Source organism: Papio anubis, chromosome 1, assembly GCF_008728515.1.
Source record: "Papio anubis isolate 15944 chromosome 1, Panubis1.0, whole genome shotgun sequence".
Lineage (NCBI taxonomy): Eukaryota > Metazoa > Chordata > Mammalia > Primates > Cercopithecidae > Papio > Papio anubis.
Genome location: NC_044976.1, coordinates 26,353,340 through 26,380,774, shown reverse-complemented (window position 1 = coordinate 26,380,774; position 27,435 = coordinate 26,353,340). Strand labels below are relative to the sequence as shown.

At 37.9% G+C, this 27,435-nt stretch overlaps 2 protein-coding genes across 13 annotated transcripts in view; one reads left to right on the top strand and one right to left on the bottom strand.

Moving 5' to 3' along the window:
* Positions 1–27,435, top strand: part of EYA3 (EYA transcriptional coactivator and phosphatase 3) — a 117,308-nt gene that overhangs the window by 27,278 nt on the left and 62,595 nt on the right. For 3 of the 8 annotated variants that reach the window (XM_009203045.4, XM_009203062.4, XM_009203051.4), the window contains exons 2-7: positions 112–212; positions 1,548–1,553; positions 11,972–12,015; positions 17,379–17,458; positions 21,119–21,185; positions 24,343–24,479. In XM_009203045.4, coding sequence (XP_009201309.1) covers positions 180–212; positions 1,548–1,553; positions 11,972–12,015; positions 17,379–17,458; positions 21,119–21,185; positions 24,343–24,479 — 367 coding nt within the window. In that variant the 5' untranslated portion in view covers positions 112–179. Of the gene's footprint in view, positions 1–111; positions 213–1,547; positions 1,554–3,458; positions 4,636–11,971; positions 12,016–17,378; positions 17,459–21,118; positions 21,186–24,342; positions 24,480–27,435 lie in introns of those variants that run through there. The other 5 variants (XM_003891432.4, XM_009203064.4, XM_009203065.4 and 2 more) reach the window with 3 other exon arrangements.
* Positions 13,646–27,435, bottom strand: part of XKR8 (XK related 8) — an 87,875-nt gene continuing 74,085 nt past the window's right edge. Inside the window, exons 4-7 of one of the 5 annotated variants that reach the window (XR_004183681.1) lie at positions 19,229–20,364; positions 19,017–19,092; positions 15,573–15,638; positions 13,646–14,310 (exon numbers count right to left, since the gene is read on the bottom strand). The gene's annotated coding sequence lies outside the window, so the exon portion shown is untranslated. Of the gene's footprint in view, positions 14,311–15,572; positions 15,639–19,016; positions 20,365–27,435 lie in introns of all 5 variants that reach the window. The other 4 variants (XR_004183683.1, XR_004183678.1, XR_004183685.1 and 1 more) reach the window with 4 other exon arrangements.

Here is a 27,435-nt window from a genome sequence, read left to right as displayed (position 1 = left end):
ACTCATGTAGAAAGCTTGGGGTAGCAAAATATTAAAAAATTATTATCTGATGGCCTCAATGGTAATACTTTAAGAGTATATAAAGCTTTGAATCCTCCTTTTTAAAAACAGATTGTGAAAACTGCTGAGAGAGACTTGTAATCCAGTCACATAAGCATAATAAAGAAATATTGGTCCTCATGGAAGAAGAACAAGATTTACCAGAGCAACCAGTAAGTATTTCCTTTAACAGTTTAAAGTTGATTATGGAAGAGCTAATCTTAAGGTATTTTAATTATTATTCAGTTATAGATTCCAAATTAGAAATAACAATAAGGAAAAGATTCCTTAATTGTTTCCTTTCAAGAAAACAATGTTGTATTTTTCCAACTTAATTCTAAGGAGTCTAAGGAAAATTTAGCATTACAAAATGAATATTGTATTTAGAAATGTCATTTAAAAAAATAAGTGGCTAGTGTTACAGTTTTTAGAAAATAGGACATCTCTTTACTGATCTGACAGTATATCACCATTTCTACCAGAAAATTTAGTTTTGTTTTTACCTAAATTTCCCTAAGAGAGTTAATTTTTTAAAAAGTAGTAGTAGTGAGGAAGGTATAATTTGACCACTAGCTAATTCTTGAAAACAGATAAAACCATAGAGACTATATTGAATTCTTAATTTCTTTTAAATATTTAACATAATAAAATAATTTTAAATGTCCCCAGATGATATGGGTTTATCTTCTTTTTGGTTTTTGGCCCTTAATATTTAAAAAACAAAAGCAATAGTGTCATTCTTTTAAGATAACTTTTATGCTAGAGGGTCTTTTCCTTTTGTCTTCAGTTTCTTTTTCTGAAGTTTGGTAAATACTGATTCAATTTGCTATCCTGAGTGGGCCTCTTGCTTTTCACATTAAGAGAGGATACAGCATGGTACATGTTTACTTTCTGAAAATCTAACCTAGAAAAATTTGAATTTTGAAAGCAAATAATAGGATATGTTTTTCATGTTCTAGTTGTATTCTTTAGGTGTACTAGCTCCCATTTAAATGATAAAGTCCTTTAATATATTTTTAATATTTTTCTTTATATTGATAAATGCATATTGATGATTGCTTTGTCATTATTATTTTAGGCCCCTCAGTTGAGGTAAGTATAAAACTAGGAAGGCATTAGCAACATTTGAGATGTGATCCCCTATCCCTGGTGGGACTTTAATTGTCAGGGAAATGGTAGGGTTAAAAATTATCTTGAGCAGTGTGTTTAGGATTTACACTTTTGGAACAGATAGCTGAACTGTAGATACTAAATGTACCAGGGGAAATTATGCCATTGAGTTTTGAATGTGGTAAGACAAAGGTCTAGTCATATTTTCAAAAGACTTATGTAAGTGTTGACATACTGTTGAAATACGGATATTGTTAGTTACTCCTTACCTATTTAAGGTAATGAGAATTGTGAGGCTGACCTGCTGACAATCATCTATCTCTTCTGCCCTGCTTCATTTCCTTGTCATTCTGTTGAACTTCTGTAACATGATGTGCAAAACCTGATTATTACTTCAGAGAAAGGTAAGAAATTGAAGCACTTTAAAACCAAAATTTCTGCTGACTATAAATGGTTGTCACAGGGCATTATTTCCTTATTGATTTGTGCCCAGATCTTAATATAAAAAGGTGATTGAGTGACGACATAGAGAGGTCAGTGCCATTGAAAGAAAAGTTGAGTGTTTACTTATAGTTCCCCTTGAAACAAGAGGCATAGCATGCCACACGGGGGAAGTACCACTGTTGGTCAGGAGGCAGAAAAGAGTGAGAGGAATGCACGGGCCACAGACTTATCGAGGTTTCCACAGGAAAAGCAAGGTAGGCAGGGTAAACAGCTTAGGGTTGACTAGTTTGAATAATTTTGTCAGGCTTTGTGGCCTATGGGCTGTCCCTGGTTATCTGGTGGTACTTTGTCCTGGGTTGATTTATGATTTAGGGCAGGAGAAATAGGGGCTTAGTGTGTGAGAATTAGATAAAGGAGGTGGTTCAGAGTATGGGCACCAGATCTCAGGGGAAATAGAATACAACTTTGGCATTGAGTTTGGCTCTGTGATTAATGGACGTCAAACAGACAAATACAGAATCTAAAAACATGACACTTATTAATGTTTAAAATAGAACAGGAAGAGTAATGACACACTTTGAGGTAAAAAAACAACTTTTCACAGGCTGTAGTGGAGATCTAAAATATGAGTGGAGAGAATGGTCCCATCCCAAGTTGATGATAAATAAAGCCAGTATTTTTAACCCTGGAGATGTTACTGATAGTCATTATTATTGAAGTTATTTTAATCCCATTGTCTCTTCTTGACTTTTCCTTATTGAATTATCCCTTCTCTTATTTCTCCACTAATTGCTTGCTCTACCTCAAGATTTTGTTCAGATCGGCTGGGCACAGTGGGTGGTGGAGGTGGGTGGATCACTTGAGGCCAGGAATTTGAGACCAGCCTGGCCAACATGGGGAGACCCCATCTCTACTAAAAATACAAAAATTAGCCAGGTGTGGTGGCGCATGCCTGTAATCCCAGCTACTTGGGAAGCTGAGGCAGGAGAATCGCTTGAACCCAGGAGGTGGAGGTTACAGTGAGCCGAAATTGTGCCAGTGCTCTCCAGCCTGGACAACAGAGTGAGTGAGGCTCTGTCTCCAAAAAAAAAAAAAAACACACACAAAAAGATTTTGTTTAGATAACTCACAATGCAGTAAATTTTGACTTCAGATTCTTTCATTTTCCCTTTATTGCTTATCAATCCTCAACTGAGTTGTAAATAACTGTGTTATATTACTATAAATCACCTTCCAAAAATGCAAGAATCTCATCCACAGATGAAGGAATCCTTTTGACTGATTATTGTACAGCCTCTACTTGGAGAATACAGTATAAAGAACAGCAGTGGATTGAGAATAAGAAATACTTCACGCTACAGTTTACACACTGAGAGTCCCTGAAGAAGTAACATTATCATCCTTTGATACCTTAATTAAAAATCTTATTCTTTCCAGCTTTCTGTCATATACTTTACCTATTTATAGCCTAAATCTTTAAGCTATCAATAAAAATGTTGAGTGTTCTTAGAAAAAATATATAATAGCTCCAGGTGATTGTCATATCCTTTCTAGGTGTCTACAGAGGTTTGTTCAATAATCTGTTTTAGAACACTGTCATCAATCAGCATTGAATTAGCACTAGTTTATAGTTTCCGGCACCTAATTCCTCTCTGCCATCACCTTTAAATTAAAACAAACCAAGTAGTGAAACATTTCTTTTCGTTTTGTTTTGTTTGAGACAGGGTTTCACCCTGTCGCCCAGACTGGAGTGCAGTGGTGCCATCTTGGCTCACTGCAGCCTCTGCCTCCCAGGCTGAAGCAATCCTCCCATCTCAGCCTCCCAAGTAGCGGGGACTACCAGCACACCCAACTAATTTTTTTGTATTTTTAGTAGACACGGGGTTTTGCCCTGTTGCCCAGGCTGGTCTTGAACTCCTGGACTCAAACCCTGTTTCAAGCACCTCTCTAATTCTCTGTGATTTTTCAGAGATGATAAACACTGGTTTAGCAATCATGTTTGTTAAGTTACAGGTCTATGGGATAAAGCTTCTATGAGTCTGGAGGGTTCGAACTTATTTAAAATAATTGAGGTGCTTGCTTATAAATATGCGAATAAACTCTTTTTGAAAAATTTAGGTATGCTATCGTTTACAGTTTGTAGATTACTCTTCTTGATAGAGAAGACAAAAAGATTTTTTTGCCTCCATCACAAGTCACACCTGACATGCAGTGGTAGAACAGGAAGTTGTCTCTGCTATAAATATTTACCTCTCTAATAATTTGGAATGCTTGCCTCCCTCTCTAGGTCCTGCTTTCCTTATGTTAAGTTCTTGAAGTCAAATTAGTAATTAGATAGCTATTAGTAAGCACGGTCAATGAAAATAGCATTAAATTGTTTTTTGTGTGAAATTTCATCTAGGTTGTGATCAAATCCTTTACCCCTCTAGGATATGGAATATGACTTTTTAGTAAACAGAACAATGTCCTTCTCTTTGCTGGACAGTGTTGGATAAATCTTGACATAAACATCCTTTTTATAGTCTCCATGAAGACTTACCCGACCATTGTATTTATTATTGCCAAGATTACAACTTACCTGGCACTAGTATACTTTTGCCTCTTGTTTAAACCTTCAGAGTCATTACTTGTAAGTCATCACAGAGTAATTTCAGAATGACATTTGAGATGCTTAATACAATTTTCTTAACTAGAGAGTCCTATTTCTTAAGCCTGTCTTGAAATTTCTGGGATTCAACTTTGTTCTTGCTGTCTATGGTAATAACACTAAACTTTAACAATTACATAGCACTTTGTTTTTCATAAGCAGCTCACTCTTTTCATCTTTGAATTTCATCTTTACATACTATGTTAACAGTACACATCCTTAAGTTTTATTCAACCAGCATCCTTGTACTGTTAATCCTGCTGTTTCCCGCTGTTGGAACATGAGCCCTGTAAAGTAGGTAGTTGTATCTTTTTTTTACAGATGAAGAAACAGATACAGAGAAGACATGCAGTGAATTAACTGTCAGAACTTAGCCTGGAGCCTGTATATTCTGAGTTTGTATACTGGGTTTTTTGTTTCCTTGTTGTGTTATATTTAAAATGTGATTATACATTACAGCAGAAGCAAAAATAGAACCCTGATTTATGAATTTGCCAGTGCTTCTTTCTGTGTTATCATTAGCCATTATATGCCCATAGGATTATGTCATTTTTTAAGATACCAGCTTTATTGACATGTAATTCACATATCCTACAATTCACCCTTTTAGCGTATACAGTGCAGTAGTTTTTAGTCTATTCTAAAATAGTTTTGTAACCATTACCAGAATAAATTTTAGGGCATCTTCCTTTTTTCTTTTTTTTTCTTTTTTTTTTGAGACAGGGTCTTATTTTGTCACCCAGACTGGAGTACAGTGGCACAATCGTGGCTCACTGCGTCCTTGAACTCCTGGGCTCAAATCCTCCCATCTCAGCCTCCTGAGTACCTAGGATTATAGGTGTGAGCCACCACACCCAACTGTTTTTTAAATTTTTTGTCGAGATGGGGTCTTGCTTTGTTGCCCAGCTGGTCTCAGACTCCTGACCTTAAGTGGTCCTCCGACCTTGGCTTTCCCAAAGTGCTGGGATTATAGAGGTGAGCCACCATGCCCAGGCGGAACATTTTCCTCACTCCAAAAAGAAACTCCATACCTATTAGCAGTCACCCCCCAATTTATCTTCCACAGCTGTAGGCAACCATTAATTTACTTTGTGTCTATAGATTTACTAATTTGTAGATATTTCATATAAATTGAATTCTACAAGTCAGGCATGGCGGCTCACACCTGTAATCCCAGCACTTTGGGAGGCTGAAGCAGGTGGATCCGTTGAACTCAGGAATTTGAGACCAGCCTAGACAACATGGTGAAACCCCATCTGTCCAAAAACAATACAGAAAAATTAGCCAGGTGTGGTGGTGCATGCCTGTAGTCCCAGCTACTCAGGAGGGTGAGGTGGAAGGATCGCTTGAGTCGGGAAGGTTGAGGCTGCAGTGAGCCGAAATCAAGCTAGTGCACTCCAGCCTGGGCGACAGAGTGAGACCCTGTCTCCAAAACAAAACAAACAGAAATTGGAGTTATACAAACCATGGTCCTTTGTGACTGGTTTCTTTTACTTAACGTAATGTTTTTAAAGTTCATCCATGTTACAGCGTGTATCAGTACTTAATTCCCTTTTATTGCCCCGTATTTCATTATATAGATATACTACTGCATTTTATTGATCTGTTAATCAGTTGATAGACACTGGGGTGGTTTCTACTTTTTTGCTGTTATGAACATTCATATAAAAGTTTTGTGGGGACATGTATATAGTGAGGAGTGGAATTGCCGAGTCATATGATAACTCTATGTTTGACTTTTTGAGGAACTGCAAGGTTGTTTTTCAAAGCAGCTGCACTATTTTACATTTCCACCAGCAGTGCAGTGAGAGTTCCAGTTTCTGCACGTCCTTGCCAACACTTGTTACTGTTCAGCTTTTTTGTTATAGCCGTCTGGGTGGAAGTAGCATCTCAATGTAGTTTTGATTTGCATTTCTCTTATGACTAATAATGTTGAGCACCTTTTCATATGCTTATTGGTCATTTGTACATCTTTGAAGAAATGTCTATTCAGATCTTTTGCCTATTTCTAAATTGAGTTATCTTCTTTATGTATTCTGGTCCCTTATATATTCTAGTCCCTTATGAGACGTATGATCTGCAAAATTTTTCTTCCATTCTGTGGGTTATCGTTTTCTTGATACTGTTCTTTGAAGTGTAAAAGGTTTTTTTGTTTAAGACATGGTCTCACTCTGTCGCCTGGGCAGGAGTGCAGTGGCACGATCATGGCTCACTGTAGCCTTGACCTCCCAGGCCCAAGTGATCCTTCCACCCCAGCCTTCTGGGTAGCTGAGACTACAGGTGCATGCTGCCAAACCTAGCTAATTTTTTGTACTTTTTGTGGAGATGGGGTTTTTACTATGTTGCCCAAGCTGGTCTCAAACTCCTGGGCTCAAGTGATCTGTCTACCTCTGCCTCCCAAAGTGTGTGAGCCACCATGCCCAGCTGAAGCATAAAAGTTTTTCATTCTAATGAAATCATTTTTATTTTTTCTTTTATCATATCTAAGAAATTGTTTAATCCAGGTGGTGAAGATTTTTATATGTGTATGTGTGTGTGTGTGTGTGTGTATATATATATATATATATATATATACAGGTGCATGCTGCCAAACCTAGCTAATTTTTTGAGATGGAGTCTCACTCTGTCACCCAGGCTGGAGTACAGTGTTGTGATCTCGGCTCACTGCAACCTCCACCTCCCAGATTCAAGCAGTTCCCTACCTCAGCCTCCCGAGTAGCTGAGATCACAGGCACCCGCCATCACACCTGGCTAGTTTTTGTATTTTTAGTAGAGACGGGGTTTCACTGTCTTGGCCAGGCTGGTGTTGAACTCCTGACCTCATGATCCACCCGCCTTAGCCCCCCAAAGTGTTGGGATTACAGGTGTGAGCCACTGCCTCCCGCCTATATTTTTACAAGTGATGAGAGCATCCATATTCTCCTAAGAATTTTATTGCTTTAGCTTTTACTTTTAGTGCTTTGATCCATTTTGAGTTTATTTTTGCATATGGCTTGAGGTACGAGTTCAACTTTTTTTGTTGAATCGTCGTGGCACTTTTGTTGAAAATAATTTGACTATAAATGTGATACCCTTGTTGAAAATCAGTTGACTCAATAAATGTAGAGGTCTATTTCAGGACTCTCAGTTCTGTTCTAGTGATCCATGTATCCATCCTTATGCCAGTACCACACCGTCTTGATTACTCTAGCTTTATAGTAAGTTTTGAAATTGAAAAATGGGGCTGGGCACAGTGGCTCACGCCTGTAATCCCAGCAATTTGGGAGGCCGATGTGGGCGGATCACCTGAGGTCTGAGACCTGCCTGGCCAACATGGTGAAACCCCATCTCCATTAAACGTACAAAAAAATTAGCCAAACATGGTGGCACGCACCTGTGGTCTCAGCTACTTGGGAGGCCAAGGCGTGAGAAATGCTTGAACCCAGAAGGCGGAGGTTGCAGTGAGCCAAGATCACGCCACTGCACTCCAGCCTGGGTGACAGAGTGAGACTCTTGTCTTGAAAAATAAAAATAAAAAAGAAATGGAAAAATGTGAGTCCTTTAACTTTGTTCTTTTTTTTTTTTTTTTCCCCAAGATTGTTTTAGCTATTCTGGGTCACTTTCATTTCCATATGAAATTTAGGATCAGTCTGTGAATTTCTTGAATGCAGCCAGCTGGGATTTTGATTGGATTGACTGTAGACCAATTTGGGGAGTATTACCATCTTTACAAGATGAATTCTTCTGTCCCTGGATGTGGGATGATTGGCATTTAACTCTTAAATTTCTTTTAACATGTACTTTTTCTTCTATTAGGTTTATTCCTAAGTGTTTTTTTTGTTTTTGTTTTTGTTTTTGTTTTTAAGACGAAGTCTCACCTTGTCACCCAGGCTGGAGTGCAGTGGCACAATCTCAGCTCACTGCAACCTCCACCTTCCAAGTTCAGGCGATTCTCCTGCCTCAGCCTCCTGAGTAGCTGGGATTGCAGGTGTGCAGCACCACACCCAGCTAATTTTTGTATTTTTAGTAGAGACAGGGTTTCACCATGTTGGCCAGCCTGGTCTTGGACTCCCGACCTCAGGTGATCCACCTGCCTCGACCTCCCAAAGTGCTGGGATTACAAGCGTGAGCCACTGGACCTGGCCATATTCCTATGTATTTTATTCCTTTTGATGCTACTGTGAATGGATTTTGTTTTTCATTTTTGAATTGTTCATTGCAAGTTATATAGAAATATAATTAATTTTTGTATGTTTGTCTTGTATTTTGCTGCCTTGCTGAACTTGTTTATCAGTTCTAGTGGTTTCTTAATGGATTCGTTAGGATTTCTGTATACAAAATCATGTCATATAAAAAGAGATTCAGATTTTTTCACTTTTAACCCTACCAGAGCTTTTTCAGCTTTATTGCTTTCTTACTCACTGGCAGCTTGTATTACTGTCCTTCTACTACTGTCCTGATATGGCCCTAATTCCTTGGATACCAGTTGCTTGAATAATCTATACTGGTTTTGTTAAAGAAAATTGTTCCCTATAGGACCGGTTGCTATGGTCTTTGCTTTGCTGTGACAGTTTCAGTATTCATTTATTTTTTTTTTTTTGAGGCCAGTCCACCGGCTCATCGCCGAACAACGGGTGCGGTGGCGCGTCTGGCTCACTGCAAAACTCACACCACCACCTCCGGGATTCGCCATTCTTCCGCCTCAGCCTCCGGTATGGCTACAGGGTTCTGGCCCTTCCCTGCACCAGCGGCCCCTAGTTTTTGTATTTTAGTAGAGACCGGTTTCGCCATGTTAGCCAGGATGGTCGATCTCCTGACCTGCGTGATCCACCGCCTCGGCCTCCCAAAGTGCTGGGATTACAGGCTTGAGCCACCGCGCCCGGCCGTTTTCAGTATTCATTATTGCAAGTACTATATTACTCTGTAAACTCTCCAGAAAATTGTTGCTCAATCTTTGCTATTTCTCTTAAGAACTAGGAATCATTTTCTGTCAGTTTCTGGCTTGTATTGTTTGAACCGACACTTCTGTAATTGAGTAAAATCTGTCTGTCTTTAGTAAATTTACCTGCCTCTACTGCCTGGTTAGTATATGCTTCATATCCCTGCCTTAGAGGGGGACATAATTGCTCAAATCAAGACAAACAATGGGCCATATGAGATAAAACAAAAAAACAAAAAAACAAAAAAAAAACATTGTAACAGCTTTTCCTTCCCCAGACTTTTCTGCTTGGTAGATATGATTTAAGATACATTTTCTCCCTTTCTATTTATGAATATGTACTCTGCACTGGGTTGGCACTGAAAAAAATTAAAAGTGAAGGAGCGTAAAGAAGCATAGTTCTTCCTTGAAAGTAAATACATTTTTGGCCAGGCGCAGTGGCTCATGCCTGTAATCCCAGCACTTTGGGAGACCAAGGTGGGCGGATCACTTGAGGCCGGGAGTTCAAAACCATCCTGGCCAACATGGCGAAACCCCGTCTCTACTAAAAATAGACAAGTTAGCAAAATTAGCTGGGCATGGTGGTGTGCACCTGTTGTCCCTGCTACTCGAGAGGCTGAGGCACAAGAACTGCTTGAACCCAAAAGGCAGAGGTTGCAGTGAGCCGAGATTATGCCACGGCACTCCAGCATGGGTGACAGAATGAGACCTTGTCTCAAAAAAAATAAAAAAATAAAATAATAATAATAATAATAATAAGTAAATTTAAAAATGTTGCTCCAGGACCTTTTTTATTTTTTTCGTTTTTTCTTTTGGAGGTGATAAGCTAAATTTGTTGCTCTATACCTCTAATAAATGAAGACTATGATAAATTAGACTCCTCAGTGCTTTAATTTTCTTTGTTTAAATTACTGTTTGAAGGGTATAGACTGTTTCAGTTACTCAGCTAACCAGCTCATAATTACATTTCTTTGATAGCAAAGGGTCTTTGGATGAGCTAAGCATAAATTCATCTCCACTATTGGAAGAGTACATTATTATCTGACCATATGTAACTACTATCATCTTTAGGTAGGAAGGGCAGAATATTTTACAAAAAGAGGCTATATTTTGTCATTTGTGAAATTATGGCAGGCAGATAAACTAGATAGTTGAATTTTTCTTGTCTTTAGCCTTATAGTTTCCAGGCAAAACACTATTTTCCTATATTATCTAGGTCAGATCATATTTCCCTCCCCTCTTTCAGTGAGATTGTCATATACATTGGTAATACAGTTAGATTTTTTTTTTTTGAGATGGAGTCTCGCTCTGTCATACAGGCTGGAGTGCAGTGGCGCGATCTCGACTCACTGTAAGCTCTGTCTCCAGGTTCACGCCATTCTCCTGCCTCAGCCTCCCGTGTAGCTGGGACTATAGGCGCCCGCCACCGCGCCCGGCTAATTTTTTGTATTTTTAGTAGAGACGGGGTTTCACCGTGTTAGCCAGGATGGTCTCAATCTCCTGACCTCGTGATCCGCCCATCTCAGCCTCCCAAAGTGCTGGGATTACAGGCGTGAGCCACCTCGCCCGGCCTACAGTTAGATTTTTTTGTCACAGTCTGCATACTATCCTGGAATCCCTCAACCTCCTGGTTGTTTTATGGTGTCTTTTATCATATAGAAGTTTAAGATTTTTGTGTAATCATATCTATTTTCTCTTTTATGGCTTTTGGATTTAATGTCATGCTTAATCAGGATTTACCCACCTCAAGGTTTTGTTTTTTGTTTTTGCTTCAAATGCTTTAATGTAATTTTTATTTTAAATTTAGAAACGTTTTTTTAAATTGCCTTTGTTTCTTTATTTTCTCCTTTTTGATACCTATGAAAATTAAGAGAACATTGAATGGAACACATTTTCACATGCCATAAACAAGGAACCAAGAATGTTTGGTTTTATTTATTTCATGGTTGTGTATTCTCATGAGGAGTATATGGCCATGAGAAATTTTATGGGGCTTGCATTTATGATTTGTCTTGTCTGAAATATTCAATGTAATATTAAATATCTGTTATTCCACCTGATACATTTGCTTCAAATTATCTAGAGTTTCTGCCTTCTTCTATTAGCTTGAAATACTTTTAAATATTCGTGGTTTGAATGGCTAAGCATATTAAACATGTTTCTACTACAGCCAATTCTAATCAGAGAGCTCTAAAATCAGATTCCCTGTAATATGAAAACAGAAAAATCCATTAGTGTTAACCATTGATCTTTCATTTGTGGATTCTTACACTGTTTCAATGGAAGTGACTTCTACCCAGAAGGAAATAGAAAATGTGAAAAATGAAAAAAAAATACAGGGTTAACAGTATTTTCTAAATTACTGGTAACTTGATAAGAATTCATATTAATTTTTGACACTAAACTAACTTAAGTATAAAGCCATTTTTGTTAAATAAATGAGTAGATGATACTTAGATTGCCATCTTTGCTGTTTGTTTAAATGTAATTTGCCTGTTACAGTATAAAACCAAATAGTTTGTATCAAAGCTTGGATACTTTATCCTAGTAAACATTCTGTCTACCTTGAGTAAAAATTCTGGTAAGCAGTTTTTTTTTTTAAATCAGAAGAACACTTCTTTCATTAAAAAGAAGAGCTCCATTTAAAAAACAAACTTCATTTCTAGCTCTAAAATATAACAAGGGTTAATTAAATCTAAACTAAACAAAATTAAACAGTTACCCTGTAATAGTTAATAGCCTGTTCTTTGAGTAGCTAAATGATTTAAAAAACAGATCAGTACATTGATACCTTTGTATATTTATTTTTGCAGGTGAAAAAAGCCAAGATGCAGGAATCAGGAGAGCAAACTATAAGGTATGTAAAGTTCACTTTCTTTTTAATGAACTTCTCATAGGTTTTGTTTTTTTTTCTTTTCCTTCGTATGCTGATTAGTGTATGGGCATGCTTTGCCCTCTTTTTGGTCTTACCATCAACTGTTACACTTTGAAACTATTCGATTTAAGATTAAAATTTCTTTTCCAAATAGTTTTTTCCTGAAACATGTGCACTGATTTTTTTCTTATGCATTCATTATTTATTCCACAATATGTACCAAACTCATGTTGTATATTAGGCTCTGTACTACATAGAGGAGACTCAATGGTAAAGATGAAAAGCACCATATTCTTCAGTCAAACGTACAGTATACAGAATAGGAAGCATAAGCAAAATAAATAAAGTCCAAGTGATTTGGTATTAATTACCAGATGGTTATGAAATGACTTAGTCATTAACCCCACTCCTCTTATAGAAAAGAGGCAGCTTGTTTGCACCTCACAGTTTGGCTTCCTCATACCATGGTTTTCAATTTTCCACAGTTCTTACCTTCTTTCGTTTGTGCACCAACCATATGAGCCAGTAACTGCATCACCTTTACCACATTAATTTCAAGAATCCTACACTTTTACCTCCACACACTATCATCCCAGCTCTTTTATTCTAGAACTGCCATGCTAGCCATGTCTTAAACCATCAAGTAAATGATCTGTCATATTTTCACCCTCACCCCTTAAAAAAGAACTTTAGTTTCTTCCTTATAAGAAACTTGACCAGGCTCAGTGGCTCACGCCTGTAATCCCAGCAGTTTGGGAGGCCGATGAGGCCAGGAGATCGAGACCAGCCTGGCCAACACGGCGGAACCTTGTCTCTACTAAAAATACAAAACTTAGCTGGGCGTGGTGGCTCAAGCCTATAATCCCAGCTACTTGGGAGACTGAGGCAGAATAACTTGAACCCACAAGGCAGAGGTTACAGTGAGCTAAGAATGTGCCACTGCACTCCAGCCTGTGCGACAGAGAAAGACTCTGTCTCAAAAAAAAAAAAAAAGAAACTTAACTGTCCAGGTGTGGTGGCTCCACTTTTGGAGGTCCAGGTGGGCAGATCACTTGAGTTCAGTAGTTTGAGACCAGCCTGGGCAACTTAGCAAGACCCCATCTCTATAAAAAACACAAAAAAATTTCCAGGAATTGTGGTGCACACCTTTAGTCCCAGCTACTCGGAGCTGAGGCAGGAGGATTGCTTGAGCCCAGGGGCCAAAAGTTGTGGTGAGCCAAGATTGCGCCACTGAACTCCATCCTGGGTCGGTGGCAGAGCAAGACACTGTCTCATTTAAAAAAAAAGAAAAGAAAGAAAAAGAAACTTAACTATAGGATCTATTGTAATTAGTTCCTTACAAACATTCTTAACTTCCTCACTTTTTTCTGTCATACTTGCCTAGCAAAACCACAACCCTGATTAAACCCAACTATCCACCTATTCTATACTTATTCCCAATCACTCGTACATTGTGAGAGAAAAACACAAAATTGTGCTAACTATTCTTAATTTATATTCATGATTAGATCTAAAACAGGCACTTAAATCCCCTTCCTGGTATGTCTGATTTCCCAACCTCTAAAATCATCTTAATTCCTTTATTCCCTCCCTCCTTGCCCCCTGCCTTCTCCCCTTTCCCTTCTTTTCCTGCTATTTTCATTCACTCAGCTGTGGATCTTGCTCCCTAGTTCAAAGAGATTAGGAACATCTCCCTTCTCTGTCACCACATCTGCCTACTTAATCTGCTTCTCTTGGATATTGTTTCTCTTTCCTCTGAAATTCCTTTGCTCTTATCTAAGGCTAACGTCTCCAGTTGTTTGAAAGAACCCATCACCTTCATCTTTTCCTGCAATTATCTCTTCTTTTACCTTCAGCAATTTTTTACTATGATAAAATACACACAATATACGATTTACCATTTTAAGTGTACAGTTTAGTGGCACTAAGTACAATCACTTTGTCTTGCAACCATCACTACCATTCATCTCTACAACTTTATTCATCTTTCCAAACTGAAATTCCATGTTCACTAAACAATATTATTCATTCCCACATCTCCAGCCCCTGGCAACCACCATTCTACTTTCTGTCTGTATGATTGTGACTACTCTGAGTACCTCACAGAAATGGAATCATACAGTATTTGTCTTTTTGTGATTCATCATGATGTCTTCAAGGTTTATCCATTTGTAGCATGTTTCAGAATTTCCTCTTTTTAAGGCTCAATAATATTCCATTTTATGTCTGTTCCGCATTTTGTTTATCCATTATCTGTTGTTTGTGTCGTTAATAATTCTGTTGAATGAGAAGGAGGTATTTGTCATGCCACTTTATGGACTTGTATGTTGTTGGGTTCTTTTGGTCATTTTATTTTAGAACAATTGTTTTTTCATGGTGTATTCATTGTTAAGCAAAATTTATGTTTATATGACTTTGAAAATAATTATATTTTGAGGCGGTATGTCATTTCTCTAAGGATAATAATTTAAATATTTAACAAGTGCTAGAGTTAATTCACTGTCTTGGTGCTGTTGTTTCTATTTATTCTCTAGATGCTCAGTTGAGTATGTAGGAGATGTTGCTATAACATAATATTCTAGGACCATTGGATTTTGGGAACTGGTCCAGTGTATACTGAATCATAGAAATATCACCAGCTTCTAAGATATAGGATCTAGAAATAGTCTTCAACAGTGGGTATAACAGTGAACCCCAGACTTAACCAGGTACATGTAGAAGTCAAACTAGTTATTGATGTCTGAAATGTGAAGTTCTGGTTCAGTTTTATGCCCTTCCCCTGGGAATTCTATGTAAGTAGGTGTGAGATGGGGTCCAGAAGTCTGTATTTTTATTAACTATTAGGTAATTATAATAAATCACCCAGTTTGGGAAACTGACACAACTACTCCATATAATTTCTTGCCCTTACCCTTCAATTTCCATAATCACATCTTAGTTAGTACATTAAGTTCTATTCCAAAAATATAAACATTTGAGTAACAAGATAAAAATGAACCTTACTTGGGGATTTAGCTTTAAAATTAATTACAAATGAGGAAAAATTATTTGAACATTCAAAATATACCATTAAAGCTGGACACTGTGGCTCACATCTGTAATTCCAGCACTTTGGGATGCTGAGGTGGGCGGATTGCTTGAGACCAGGAGTTTGAGACCAGCCTGGACAATATGGTGAAACCCTATCTCTACAAAAATTGCAAAATTTAGCTGGACATGGTGGCACATGCCTGTAGTCCCAGCTACTCGGGAGGATGAAGTAGGAAGATCACTTGAGCCCAGGAGGTCAAAGCTGCAGTGAGCCATGATGGAGCCACTGCACTCCATCCTGGGCGACAGAGTGAGACCCTGTCTCAAACAAAACAAAACAAAAACCAACCAAACAAAACATATATACAATTTTTAAGAAAACTCTTAGGCTTGAATATTAGAAACCAGTTTCAAAAATGATACAAGAACTTTATAAATTTTGGTGCTATGTATTTTTTATATAAGTAATATTTCTTTTTGCAATTTTGCTGTGTAGAAACTACTTTTACCTTTGATTAGTCAGCATTATCTTTCCAGATATATAGAGCCTCTGGTACAGTGTCTTCCACCTCTCCCTAGAGTGTAGAAGAACAAAGCAGGTTTCTTTCTAGGGTGCATGAATGTAGGCATGATGCCTGGGCTTTGAAGAAGTTTTAATATAATAACAGTTACAGTTAAAGTGTGCTTACTATGTTCTAGCTTTGCTCTAAACATTAACTTATCAGTCCTCATAACAGCCCTATGAAATAGGTTTCATTTTTATTCTCGTTGATGGATGTAGAAAGGGGGGACAGATAAGTTCAGTGACTTGTCCAAGGTCATAGAGCTAGTTATTGGCAGAGTAGAATATGAACTTGCACAGTCTGACTCTAGAATCAACACTCCTAACCACTGTGCTATAATGGGAGATAATAACTGAAGAATGAAAAGTAAAGTAGATGGAAAAAGGAGAACATTGTGAAGAATTAAAGTTAGAACAATCTTCATTCCAGAATTTCTGTGGAATCTCTCCAGCATTAAACTATCTGACATAATGACTTGTCCTCCCAGATTATGTGACTTATCATTCGCAATTTCTCTTAATTTCCCTTATAAGTTAAAAAAAAAAAAAGATGTTGCTTAGTCCTGGCTATAATAAAAAATAGAAAATGAGGTGTTTGTGTTTTATTTAACTAGGAGAGAAGAGAAATATGGTAGAATGAATCTTAAGGGTTTAGAACCCCCACTTGGAAACAAACGTATAATTTTTGTTTGTTTCGTTTTTGAGACAGAGTCTTGCTGTGTCACCTAGGCAGGAGTGCAGTAGCGCCATCTCCAATCACTACAACTTCTGCCTCCCAGGTTCAGGTGATTCTCAGGGCTCAACCTCCCGAGTAGCTGGGACTACAGGCGTGCACCACAACGCCTGGTTTTTAGTAGAGACGGGGTTTTACCATGTTGGCCAGGCTGGTCTCAAACTCCTGATCTCAAGTGATCCACCTGCCTCAGCTTCCCAAAGTGCTGGGATTACAGGAGTGAGCCACCGCACCTGGCCCAAACGTGTAATTTGAAAACACTTCTCATATGATTATGATTTGTAGCTGATGGAGATCCGCTGTCTGAAATCAAACGTCTCCCTACCTTCCTGTGGTACTTTGGGAGCAAGGTAACAGAGCACTGTTGCACAGAATGGTGACTGTCATAAATAATATAGCATTGTATATTTCAAAATTGCTAAAAGCATAGAATTTAAGTGTTTTTATGTACTTTTTTTCACAAAAAAGTGAAAGGTGTTTTATATATCAAAAATCACATTGTACCCCATAAACATATAATATGTACAATTTTTAAACAGTGACAGAGCACTGTTTTACCATATGGTGTTAAAGAAAAATCTGACGTGCCAGTGACTTAGCTGGAATTTCTGAATTATATAAAAACTAAAGGGATCTAGAGATATAAGAAAGAGCAGTAGGTCGGGCATGGTGGCATGCACCTGTAATCCCAGCTACTTAGGAGGCTGAGGCAGGAGAATCGCTTGAACCCAGGAAGCAGAGGTTGCAGTGAGCCAAGATTGCGCCACTGCACTCGAGCCTGGGTGACAGAGGGAGACTCCATCTCAAAAAAAAAAAAAAAAAACAAGAACTGTAGAATGCTGAGGGTACTGGCCCTGGCCCGAGCTCTCTTCAAGTTGTTAAAAATCAACAATAAGGATATCATGAAGATTTACTTTGCCTCTTACTTGTATAGCCTAGGAGGAAATGGGTTTGATCTCATCACTTTTAGCAATGCAGCAAATCAATCAGGGGCTAATGTGTTCGTTTTGGTTCTCCCAGTCAAGTAAGCAATCCAGATGTCAGTGATCAGAAGCCTGAAACTTCAAGCCTTACTTCAAACCTTCCCATATCAGAGGAAAGTAAGTACCGTATTCTGTGCATGATTGAACAGATATTCCTATAACTAGTAATGCTTTTCTTATAGAATTGGTTTTTCATAATTGCCTTGTTTGTCCCAAAATATCCAGAAGGCTCTCCCATCCTTGTTTTTGTGGGTGTTTATCCTTGAGCCCTCCTGTAAGCTTTATTGACAGAGCAGCTGAGAAAAGATCACATGGAATCCATTCACCCAAGGAGTCACACCCCGTGATTTTATTTTCGTTTTGAGATTGAGTGTTCTAAAGGTAATAATGTCTTATAGAAAATCAGAGACAATTATACTTAACCATATATACTTCCCATGTATATTTTTTTAAAAGGTGTAACTTTTTTTTAAAAGGTGTATCTTGAGTTCTATATAGTATTTCCTCAAAGGTGATTCTATTCTGGTGGTTCTCAGACTTTTAGTCTACATAAGAATCATCTGGAATACTTGTTTGTAATGTAGAATTCTAGTTTCACCTCCGAAGATTATCATTCAGTAGATCTGATGTGGATAGGGAATCTGCAGTTTTGACAGGTTAGCCAGGTGATTCTGGTCCATATGGGAAACTGTCCATATTGTAGAAAACCACTCTAATCAATAAAACGTCTCCTCTCCCCAAGAAAAAGACCTGTTCCCTAAAATCTTAAGCTTTACATACTTCTGGGTCAGGAAGTAAGTTGAATATTCTTGCTCCCTCTAAATAATGTCCTTTTTTCCTTCAAATACTTTGGTTCAGCTGGGCATGGTGGCTCTTGTCTGTAATCCCAACACTTTGGGAGTCTGAGGCAGGAGGATCACCTGAGGCCAGGAGTTTGAGATCAGCCTGGGCAACAAAGTGAGACCTCCTCGCTACAAAATATAAAATAAAATAAATAAAAACTTTGGTTCATTTGAAGTCTACATCTATACCTTCCCCTACCTTTCTGTTTTTACTTTAGACTGTCGTCCTATTCATTCTGGTCTTTATTTTGTTTTTTTTATGTTTTTTGAGATGGAGTCTTGCTTTGTTGCCCAGGTCGGAGTGCAGTGGCACAATCTCGACTCACTATAACCTCCGCCTCCCAGGTTTGAGTGATTCTCCTGTCTCAGCCTTCCAAGTAGCTGGGATTACAGGCGCATGCCACCATGCCCAGCTACTTTTTGTATTTTTGTTGTTGTTGTTGTTATTTGTTTGTTTGTATTTTTTTGAGATGGAATTTCGCTCTTGTTGCCAAGGCTGGAATGCAATGGTGAGATCTCGGCTCACTGCAACCTCTGCCTCCCAGGTTCAAGCCATTCTCCTGACTCAGCCTTCCGAGTAGCTGGAATTACAGGCACGTGCTATCACCCCGGCTAATTTTTGTATTTTTAGTAGAGACAGGGTTTCACCATGTTGGCCAGGCTTGTCTCAAACTCCTGACCTCAAGTGATCTGCCAGCCTCAGCCTCCCAAACTGCTGGGATTACAGGCATGAGCCATCCAGCCGTTTCCTTCTTGTCAGGATGTAAGCAGTATACTTGCTCCTGTCAGATGTAGAGCCTTTTATTTGTGTTCCATATACTATCTATTTTTACCTTGCCCAAGGACTTGGGTACTGTAGTTTTCCTGCCACCACTTGTGTGTCATCACGGTCTTCTCTTTTTATCCTTCCTGTCAGTAAAGAAACATCTTACCATTTTAAAACATAAACACTGCTCCCCCTGCACCCCCACCCTTGGCTCCACATCTCCTACTAGTTATGGACACATAAGTGACATATCAGAACTTCTGAAAGAGTTGCTCTCACTTGCTTTTTCACCTCCCATTCACTTTTCCAGCTTCTCAAATTTAGCTTCTATCCTCACTCTTCCAATGAAACTGCTGTCGTCAAGGCCATTAGTTGTTTTCATGTTGCAAATTCTAGAATACATTTCTCCTCACATTCTGCCTGTCATTACTTTTCCTCCCACCTTTCTCCTTTGATGGCCCTTCTTTGGTGGGCCTCAGGCCTTAGGTCTAGGCTACCATTTTTCCTCTTTCTGGATTCTCCCATTACGTTACTTTAAATATCTTATACATGGTTAATGAATTCCATATTGATATTTCCAGTCTGACTTCTCCCATGCTTTCATTTGTGTATCAAACTGCCTGTTTGACATCTTTACTGGAAGGAAAATCATACCTAAGATGTTCAAAAAAGAACTTTCAATTCCTTTAGCCCCTATGACATACTCTCTTCTCCCAAACTTGCCCATCTTAGGAAGTGATATCACTCTCCCTCTAGTTGCTCAAACTAAAAACCTAGGAACCATCTTGTATTCCCCGTTTTCCTCATTCTCTACATCAAATCCATCAGAATGTCCTGTTCGTTTTACCTTCAGAATATATTTCAAAGTCTTTGCCTCATCCCCACTGTTGGTATTCTAGTCCAAGCCAGCATATTACTTACTTGATTCTCCTATAGTATAATAGGATATTATACCTTGACTCTTTATAATTGTTTTGTGGTTCCCAAGTACTGCCAAGATCAAGGCTCATTCATTCTCTAGAGAAGTGAAAATTGACCTCAGTCTTCTAGGATGTTGTTGATCCCTTCCAGAATTAAATTAAATGGGAGGAAGATAAGGGTTTGGGTTTTTTAATGTATGTGTCAACTGAGGAGGATCCATTGTGTAGAATTCAAATAAACTTACGTTACATTCTTTGCAATGGATTGTCAGAACTTTAGATCTAATTGACATTTCCTTCATTTTTGTCAAAATGATTAGAGATAAATGTGATCTCCAATAATTATTTTTAAATACCTCAAACAGTAGCATTGGACAAGCTCTTCTGTAATAAACTCACAGGTGTTGATTTGTCTTACTCTTGAGCATTTGAATTGGCCCCTCATCTGCTTTTGATCAAGGTTCTCTTTTTGGATCAGGTGCTCTTCCAGGGAACCTAATTAGACATAAAGTTAATTGGTTCGTTTTTAATCAGATATTTACAGTGTTCATACCAGAAGTAGTAATCATGAGGGTCAAGCCTTCATAGCAGCTATTCCAGATGAAGTCATGGGGGTCAAGAGGACAATAGCTGGAAAAGTCTTTGAGAGTTTGTCAGAGCATCACATCAGTTCCTCATATCTGTCTCTGGTTTGCCAAAATCAAAGCCTTCACTACAAAACAGAAAAAATAGTAGTATAGAAATATACTTGCATCTACTCTGCTGTTGATTATGCATAGCAGTAGCAGTGGTTTTAAAATAAGATTGGATGCTTCCCCTAAATCTTTTCCTGAAAGTCATTCTTAAGGCTTTTACTCAATATAGTAAGCACTCAAAGAACAAATAAGCTGAAGTAGAATAATGTGGTTTTCTAGACACAGAGCTTGCTTTTTGTTTGCCTATCAGCATAGCTGAGAGCTTAGGAGGTTGCTTCATCTATTATTTTAGATCAGTAATGGGTAAAGGTAGAGATCCCTACCAACCTTCAGCTCTTTTCCATACCCCACCCTTCTTTTTTTACTGCCTCTGGAAGTCTATAACAGGTGTATACACAAAAAGAGATATTTTCTACCACGTAGTCTTTCTATCTGGTGTCCAAGCTGTATTCTATTAATTAGTTTGAAAGACTATACAGTGAGATGTGCAGTTTTCCCATTCCATCTTTGAAATGTTCTAACTTTTTAACCTGGTGATACTATCTTTCTTTCAGTTATGACATGCACCGATTACATCCCTCGCTCATCCAATGATTATACCTCACAGATGTATTCTGCAAAGTAAGTTGAATAATTGTTTCCAAAATGCATATGCTTTTTCTGTAGATTCATTGCAAAATTTAATATTATTTTTCCTCTAAAATAATAGATATTTAAATTATTTTTACATCTCTTATTCTATCATCATTCCAATTTTTAATTCCCTCTAAATATAATCTATGTAGTATCCTTTTAAAAAGTAGATGGTTGCCTGCAATGGATCATTTTACACAAAAGCTTACTCTAAAATGAGTAGGCACTGAACATGCAAAATAGTGTTAGTGATTAACCATATCATTGATTGACTTCTGGTCATTCTGTCTGTCCTGTACCTTGACATATAGCATACAGATTAATAAAAACAAGACTGGATTTCTCAGTCCAATCTGTGTTCAGTTTTTTTTTTTTTTTTTTTTTTCTTTTTTTGAAGACAGAGTCTCGCTCTGTCATCCAGGCTGGAGTGCAGTGGCACCATCGTGGCTCACTGCAACCTCCACCTCCCGGGTTCAAGTGATTCTCCTGCCTCAGCCTCCTGAATAGCTGGAACTATCGGCATGCCACCATGCCCAGCTAATTTTTGTGTTTTTTAGTAGAGATGGGGTTTCACCATGTTGGCCAGGCTGTTTTCAAACGGCTGACCTCAGGTGATCTGCCTACCTACCAAAGTGCTGGGATTACAGGCATGAGCCACCACGCCTGGCCTGTGTTCAGTTTCTTGATTGAGGAAAAATGTCCTCAGAGTAGAACTGGGCTTGAAGTTAGATAGGTTTGGTGGGAAAGTCACTAAGAGGTTATGTTTTGGGCCTTCATGGGGTAATATCAGCATTAATATCAGCCAAGTTATTCATCTCCAGGGTAGGTAGGTGCAGAACAGTGTGTATACCAAGCTACCTATTGTGCATAATAAAGAGTGGACCTATGCATACAAAGACACATACAAGTGCATTTATTAAGCCAGGATATATTCTTATGTGCTTACAGCTGCTGGATACATAAAGAAACTGGTAACAAAAGCAAGAGATACTTTATGGGGCTGTTATAAAAAGGAAACTGTCTTTCTTTTCCCTGGTTATATCCATTTTTACCTTTTGAATTTTGCATTAGTTAAAAAATAAATTAAAAAGTCAACCCAATGAGTTCTTCTAATTTTAATCTGGTATTAACACTGATGGTGTGCTTGGGCTAATCATTTTCATGCGACTTTCTTCTGTGAAATGACTGAACCTATTCTCTGAGATTATTATGAAGAAATTAGATACTAAATGTGGAAACACATTTGAGCTTTGGGCTACAAAGACTCTGCATGAAAAAGGACATTATGGTCTTTACCATATCTGGAGATTAATCCATTTAAGGTCACTAAGATGTAAATCATTCCCATGAGACTTGAGTAACAACTCTAACCTGAGCTATTTCCTGGACTCAGATCTGTCTAAGAAGAATAGACATTTTTAAATTCAGTTTTTTAGAATCTACTGAAATGTGGATATGTTACAGATTCCAAATTCATTTATTCATTCAGAAAGTATTTGCATACCTGCTACATTCAGAATACCTTATTAGCTATACCATCTATCTTAATTCAGACCTCTTTATTACTTATCTGAACTGTTTTTTTAACTGGATCTCCATTTCGAGTTTCTCCTCCCTTTCTAAACAATTTACAAAGCATTGTCAAAATAATCTTTATTAAAGAACAGCTCTGATCTTGTCACTCTTTGCTCAATAATTTCAGTGGCTCTCAGTTTCAGATTTGCCTTTTAGCCTAGCATTCAAGGTCTTTGCTTCCTTTCTCTCACTACTTCTCTTAATATACTTCCCTCAGTTATCTATGCTCTTTACAGGCTGAAGCCCTTGCTTTCCTTCCTCTGTTCCCTGGCAGGACTTTTTTCTTGTGCTAGAACACCCTTTCTCTCCCAATTCTGTACCTCTTATCTACTATATCACTTCTTTATGGCCTTTCTTCATTTTCCTCTTCCCCCAAAGGTGAAAAAAAAATTTCCCCTTTAAAACACCCCTGCCGCCCCCGCCATATTTTATTATGCTTACATGGTACGAATAGCATTTTCTTTTTTATGTTATATATACAGTGTAACTCACCACATGAAATAATTGGTATCTAAAAATTCAGTGCAATATCATGGATGAAATGGTTATATCTGCTAGCTACTGTAAAGTCCCAGGAGTTTCTCTGCTGAAATCTCTAGCTATCGCTGATATGGTGGCACCAACTTGTGGCAGTATGCCCTGACTTAAATATCATTGAGGAGATTGAGTCCTGTCTGGAACTTCCCAGACTTTGTTAATTACCTGGGTTCTGTTTTGTAGGCTTGATTTAAGGATATTGGAACCCATCTCTACTTCCGTTTTTTTGGTGTGTTTGCTTGCCTTTTCTCCACCAGCCTCACCCTCTTTTCCAGTCTTACTTTCCCTCTCAGAACTTTGGTTTGGTTCAAGGGGCAGAGTGGAGAATGAAAACCAATTGCCAATCTTGTTCTATCTAGTTTTCTATTATATTAGGATTTTATTCTAGATGTAGGCTAACAGCATGAACACGTTTAATCCATCCTTGTGTCTCACATAGGGCCATGATTGTAGCACACTAGAAATGTTTGTAGGATAATTGGAACTTGGAGGGATGTTTGAAACTTAAATTTTTCATAAAATTGTTCTTCGGGTTGATGATAGTAGAACCTGGAAAGGAGGAAAGGCTTCTACTTTCTGATCATAAGAGCCATTTTAGGTTGGCACAGTAGCTCACCCCTGTAATCCTAGCACCTTGGGAGGCCGAGGCGGGTGGATCACTTGAGGTCAAGAGTTTGAGACCAGCCTGGCCTACAAGGATGAAATGCCATCTCTACTAAAAATACAAAAATTATCCAGACGTGGCGGTAGGTGCCTGTAATCAATCCCAGGTATTTGGGAGGCTGAGACAGAAAAATAGCTTGAACTGGGGAGGCGGAGGCTACAATTAGCCGAGATCATGCCACTGCACTCCAGCCTGGGCAACAGAGCAAGACTGTTTCAAAAATAAAAAAATTTTAAAAAGAGCCATTTTATGTGGAAGATTAGTCTCCTTGTTGCAGATTCTTTGCCGTTAGTGGTGGTAGCTATTTTACCTATTTTTCATTACTAAAGTAAATCACACAAAAGTTTTTGTTTTCTTGAAATTTTCTAGACCTTATGCACATATTCTCTCAGTTCCTGTTTCGGAAACTGCTTACCCTGGGCAGACTCAATACCAGACACTACAGCAGACTCAACCCTATGCTGTCTACCCTCAGGCAACCCAAACGTATGGACTACCTCCTTTTGGTAAGGTACTCTATTGTAAACAATTTCTAAGAATGTTGATTTTATTCCCCAGAAACTTTGATCAGCCATGCATCATTCTTTAAGAGCACTTAGTTACATATGTGGTTGGGTATGCAACTTTGCAACAGTATGTTTGATGTATGTAATAAAAAAATCGTAGTTTTTTAGTACTCATTTATCTATTTTGTGTGTTCTAAGTCCTGACCCTGAAGCTTGGAATCTTTAAGTGTTTGGTAAATTCTTTGAGGATTTGCTATTGATTTGACTTACTTTATATACAATATAATATGGTACTATCATTAGAAAAGCTTAATAAATATATTTCGAGGTGGCCAATTTCTTGCTAAAACCAGGTAGTCTGAATATGTATCATAGTTTGCTCTGTGGGGTTTTTTGTTTGTTTGTTTGTTTTTGTGTGTTGTTTTTGTTTTTGTTTTTTGGCCAATCTCTCTCTCTCCTTTCTCCCCTAACCCCACCTAAAACTGATCAGATATTGTTCTGCTGAACCAAAAAGTCATTTTAGAATGCCAGAAATCCCCAATTTTCTTATAGCCTTATGTGCCTAGGGAGTTATTTTCATTGGTTTTAGGTGTCTTGGACATGAACTATAAATTAAAATGATTTATCAGACGTCCCTTTAAGGTTCTTTGGGTGCTTAATATCTGTGCTTATTTTTCTGTGTGTGTAAACGCAGTGTGCTTCATTGCTCCTTCCCTGCTTTCCTGAAATGGGTGTCAGAAAATTAAAAGAATACTGTATTATTTAAAAATATGTAATATGTAACAAAACTATATTTCTGTAGACTTTATTTAATCAAGCTATGAATTAGAAAAGTTTTCCAGACATATCACCACACAGATTCTGGATGTATTAATGTACCTGCTTCTAGTTTCCACATTCCTGTTTCTCCTGACCCGCTTGGCTACTCTTTTATGATATTGTCAGCCTTCTTACTTTTAGGCTTGTTAGAATTCTTTGGTTCCTGGTAACTGCTAGAAACAAGAATTGGGAGTTATGTTTAATAATAGTGGGGTTGATAACTTCATGTGAGATGGGAAACAAATTCTCTTGTTTCCTCATTTGTACATCCATGTTTCCATGCCTGTTAGTACCAGCCTGCGTACTCAGATCTTGTATTTATGATATGATTAACCAGCCAACACTGAATGGACCTTTTGAAAGGAGACCCCTCTGTGAATATGTTTGTGTTGATTTCTTTTTGGTTATTTAAAGCTGATTTTTCAACAGTTGACTAATAATAGGCTAGCAATTATAATTATTTTCACATAGTTTTTTAAATCTTCTGTTTTGATTTGAATTATTAGCAAGCCCAAGCCGTTTACAACAGTTGATCATTCCTGCTGTTCAATATTAAATACTACTCCTATTATATCTCTGAGCATGATTTATGGAATACCTAAGATAATTCTGTGTGCATATGGATCCTAGATATAATTAATTTTTTAAATGATCACTATATTTCCCTTAAATTATTATTATTTCGAGACAGAGTCTCGCTCTGTGCACCACCAAGCCTGCCTAATTTTTGTATTTTAGTAGAGACAGGGTTTCACCATGTTGGCCAACTGGTCTCAAACTCCTGGCCTCAAGTGATCTACCCAGCTCGGCCTGCCAAAATGCTGGGATTACAGGCCTGAGCCACCATGCCCAGCCCACTTTGGACAGGTCACTTGAGACCAGGAGTTCGAGACTAGCCTGGCCAACATGGTGAAACCCATCTCTATTAAAAATATTTTAAAAATTAGCCGGGCATGGTGGTGGGCACCTGTAATTCCAGCTACTCAGGAGGCTGAGGCATGAGAATCACTCGAACCTGGGAGACAGAGGTTGCAGTGAGCCGAGATGGTGCCACTGCACTCCAGCCTGGGTGACAGAGCAAGACTGTCTCAAAAAATAATAATAATAATAATGATAATAATAATAATAATACATTAAAAAAGAAAAAAATTCTGTAAAGTAAATAGATCTCTGTTAAAACCTTGAAGGATGCATGTTTATATTGTATGTTGGTAATATTGTTAATAACAGGCTCCTTTAATAATCAGGTTTTGTTTAATATTTGAGGGCAAGGAAGACTTGTGTTTCATAATTTCTTCTATCAGTAATTCAGAGAGAGATAATCATTAGCTTAAATTTGACTTTAAGTAATGTATGAGACTTATTGGAGAGAGATTTTGGTTGGGGTAATGTGAATGATAGAGATGGCATATTCTCACAATTTACCAGAGAAATTGTAAGAGAGGTTTGTAAAACTTTTAAAAATGACTGTATTTTGAAAAGATGTTTTCTTGTGTTTTATCTTGTGGCTTTTTTTGGTAATGTGTTAAATTAAGTAGGAGAAAACACTTGATTTCTTTCTTTCGAAATCAAGATTTTGGTACGTCGTGTCATCTTAGTGCTGCCTGTTTTCAGATTAGCTAATTTGTTTTATTTCAGATGCAAATAGGGCTTCAGAAAAATTCATTATAATAACATTACCTTATCTCTATTATTTACTATAACAAGCTGTGTACTAAGAATAAGTACTTCACACTTCATAGTATTGTCTCATTTAATCCTCAGAACAGTCCTAAGAGGTAAGTGCTTTCCCTTTTTATAGGGGAGAAACTGAGAGTTAAATCATGTGCCCAAAGTTCATACAATTAGTAAACGCCTGGGATTATAATTGAACCCCGGTTTGTTTCATTCCAGAAATGCTCATAACTTTAGGTCTATATCAAAAAGATGGTCTCAGAGTTGAGTTTGAAATTAAAAAGCTTCCTCCTCTTGAAGAAAGGAGAAAAGACTAGAAGAAATCTAAGAAGACTATATGATGAATAATCTTTTAAAGAAATACTGATCATATTCTTTCCAGAGCTGTATACAAATGGGGTGGGATGGCAGAAAGGGGATTAGAAGTTTAACTTCTAGGAATCTGAAGGAGTATGTGTAAGGA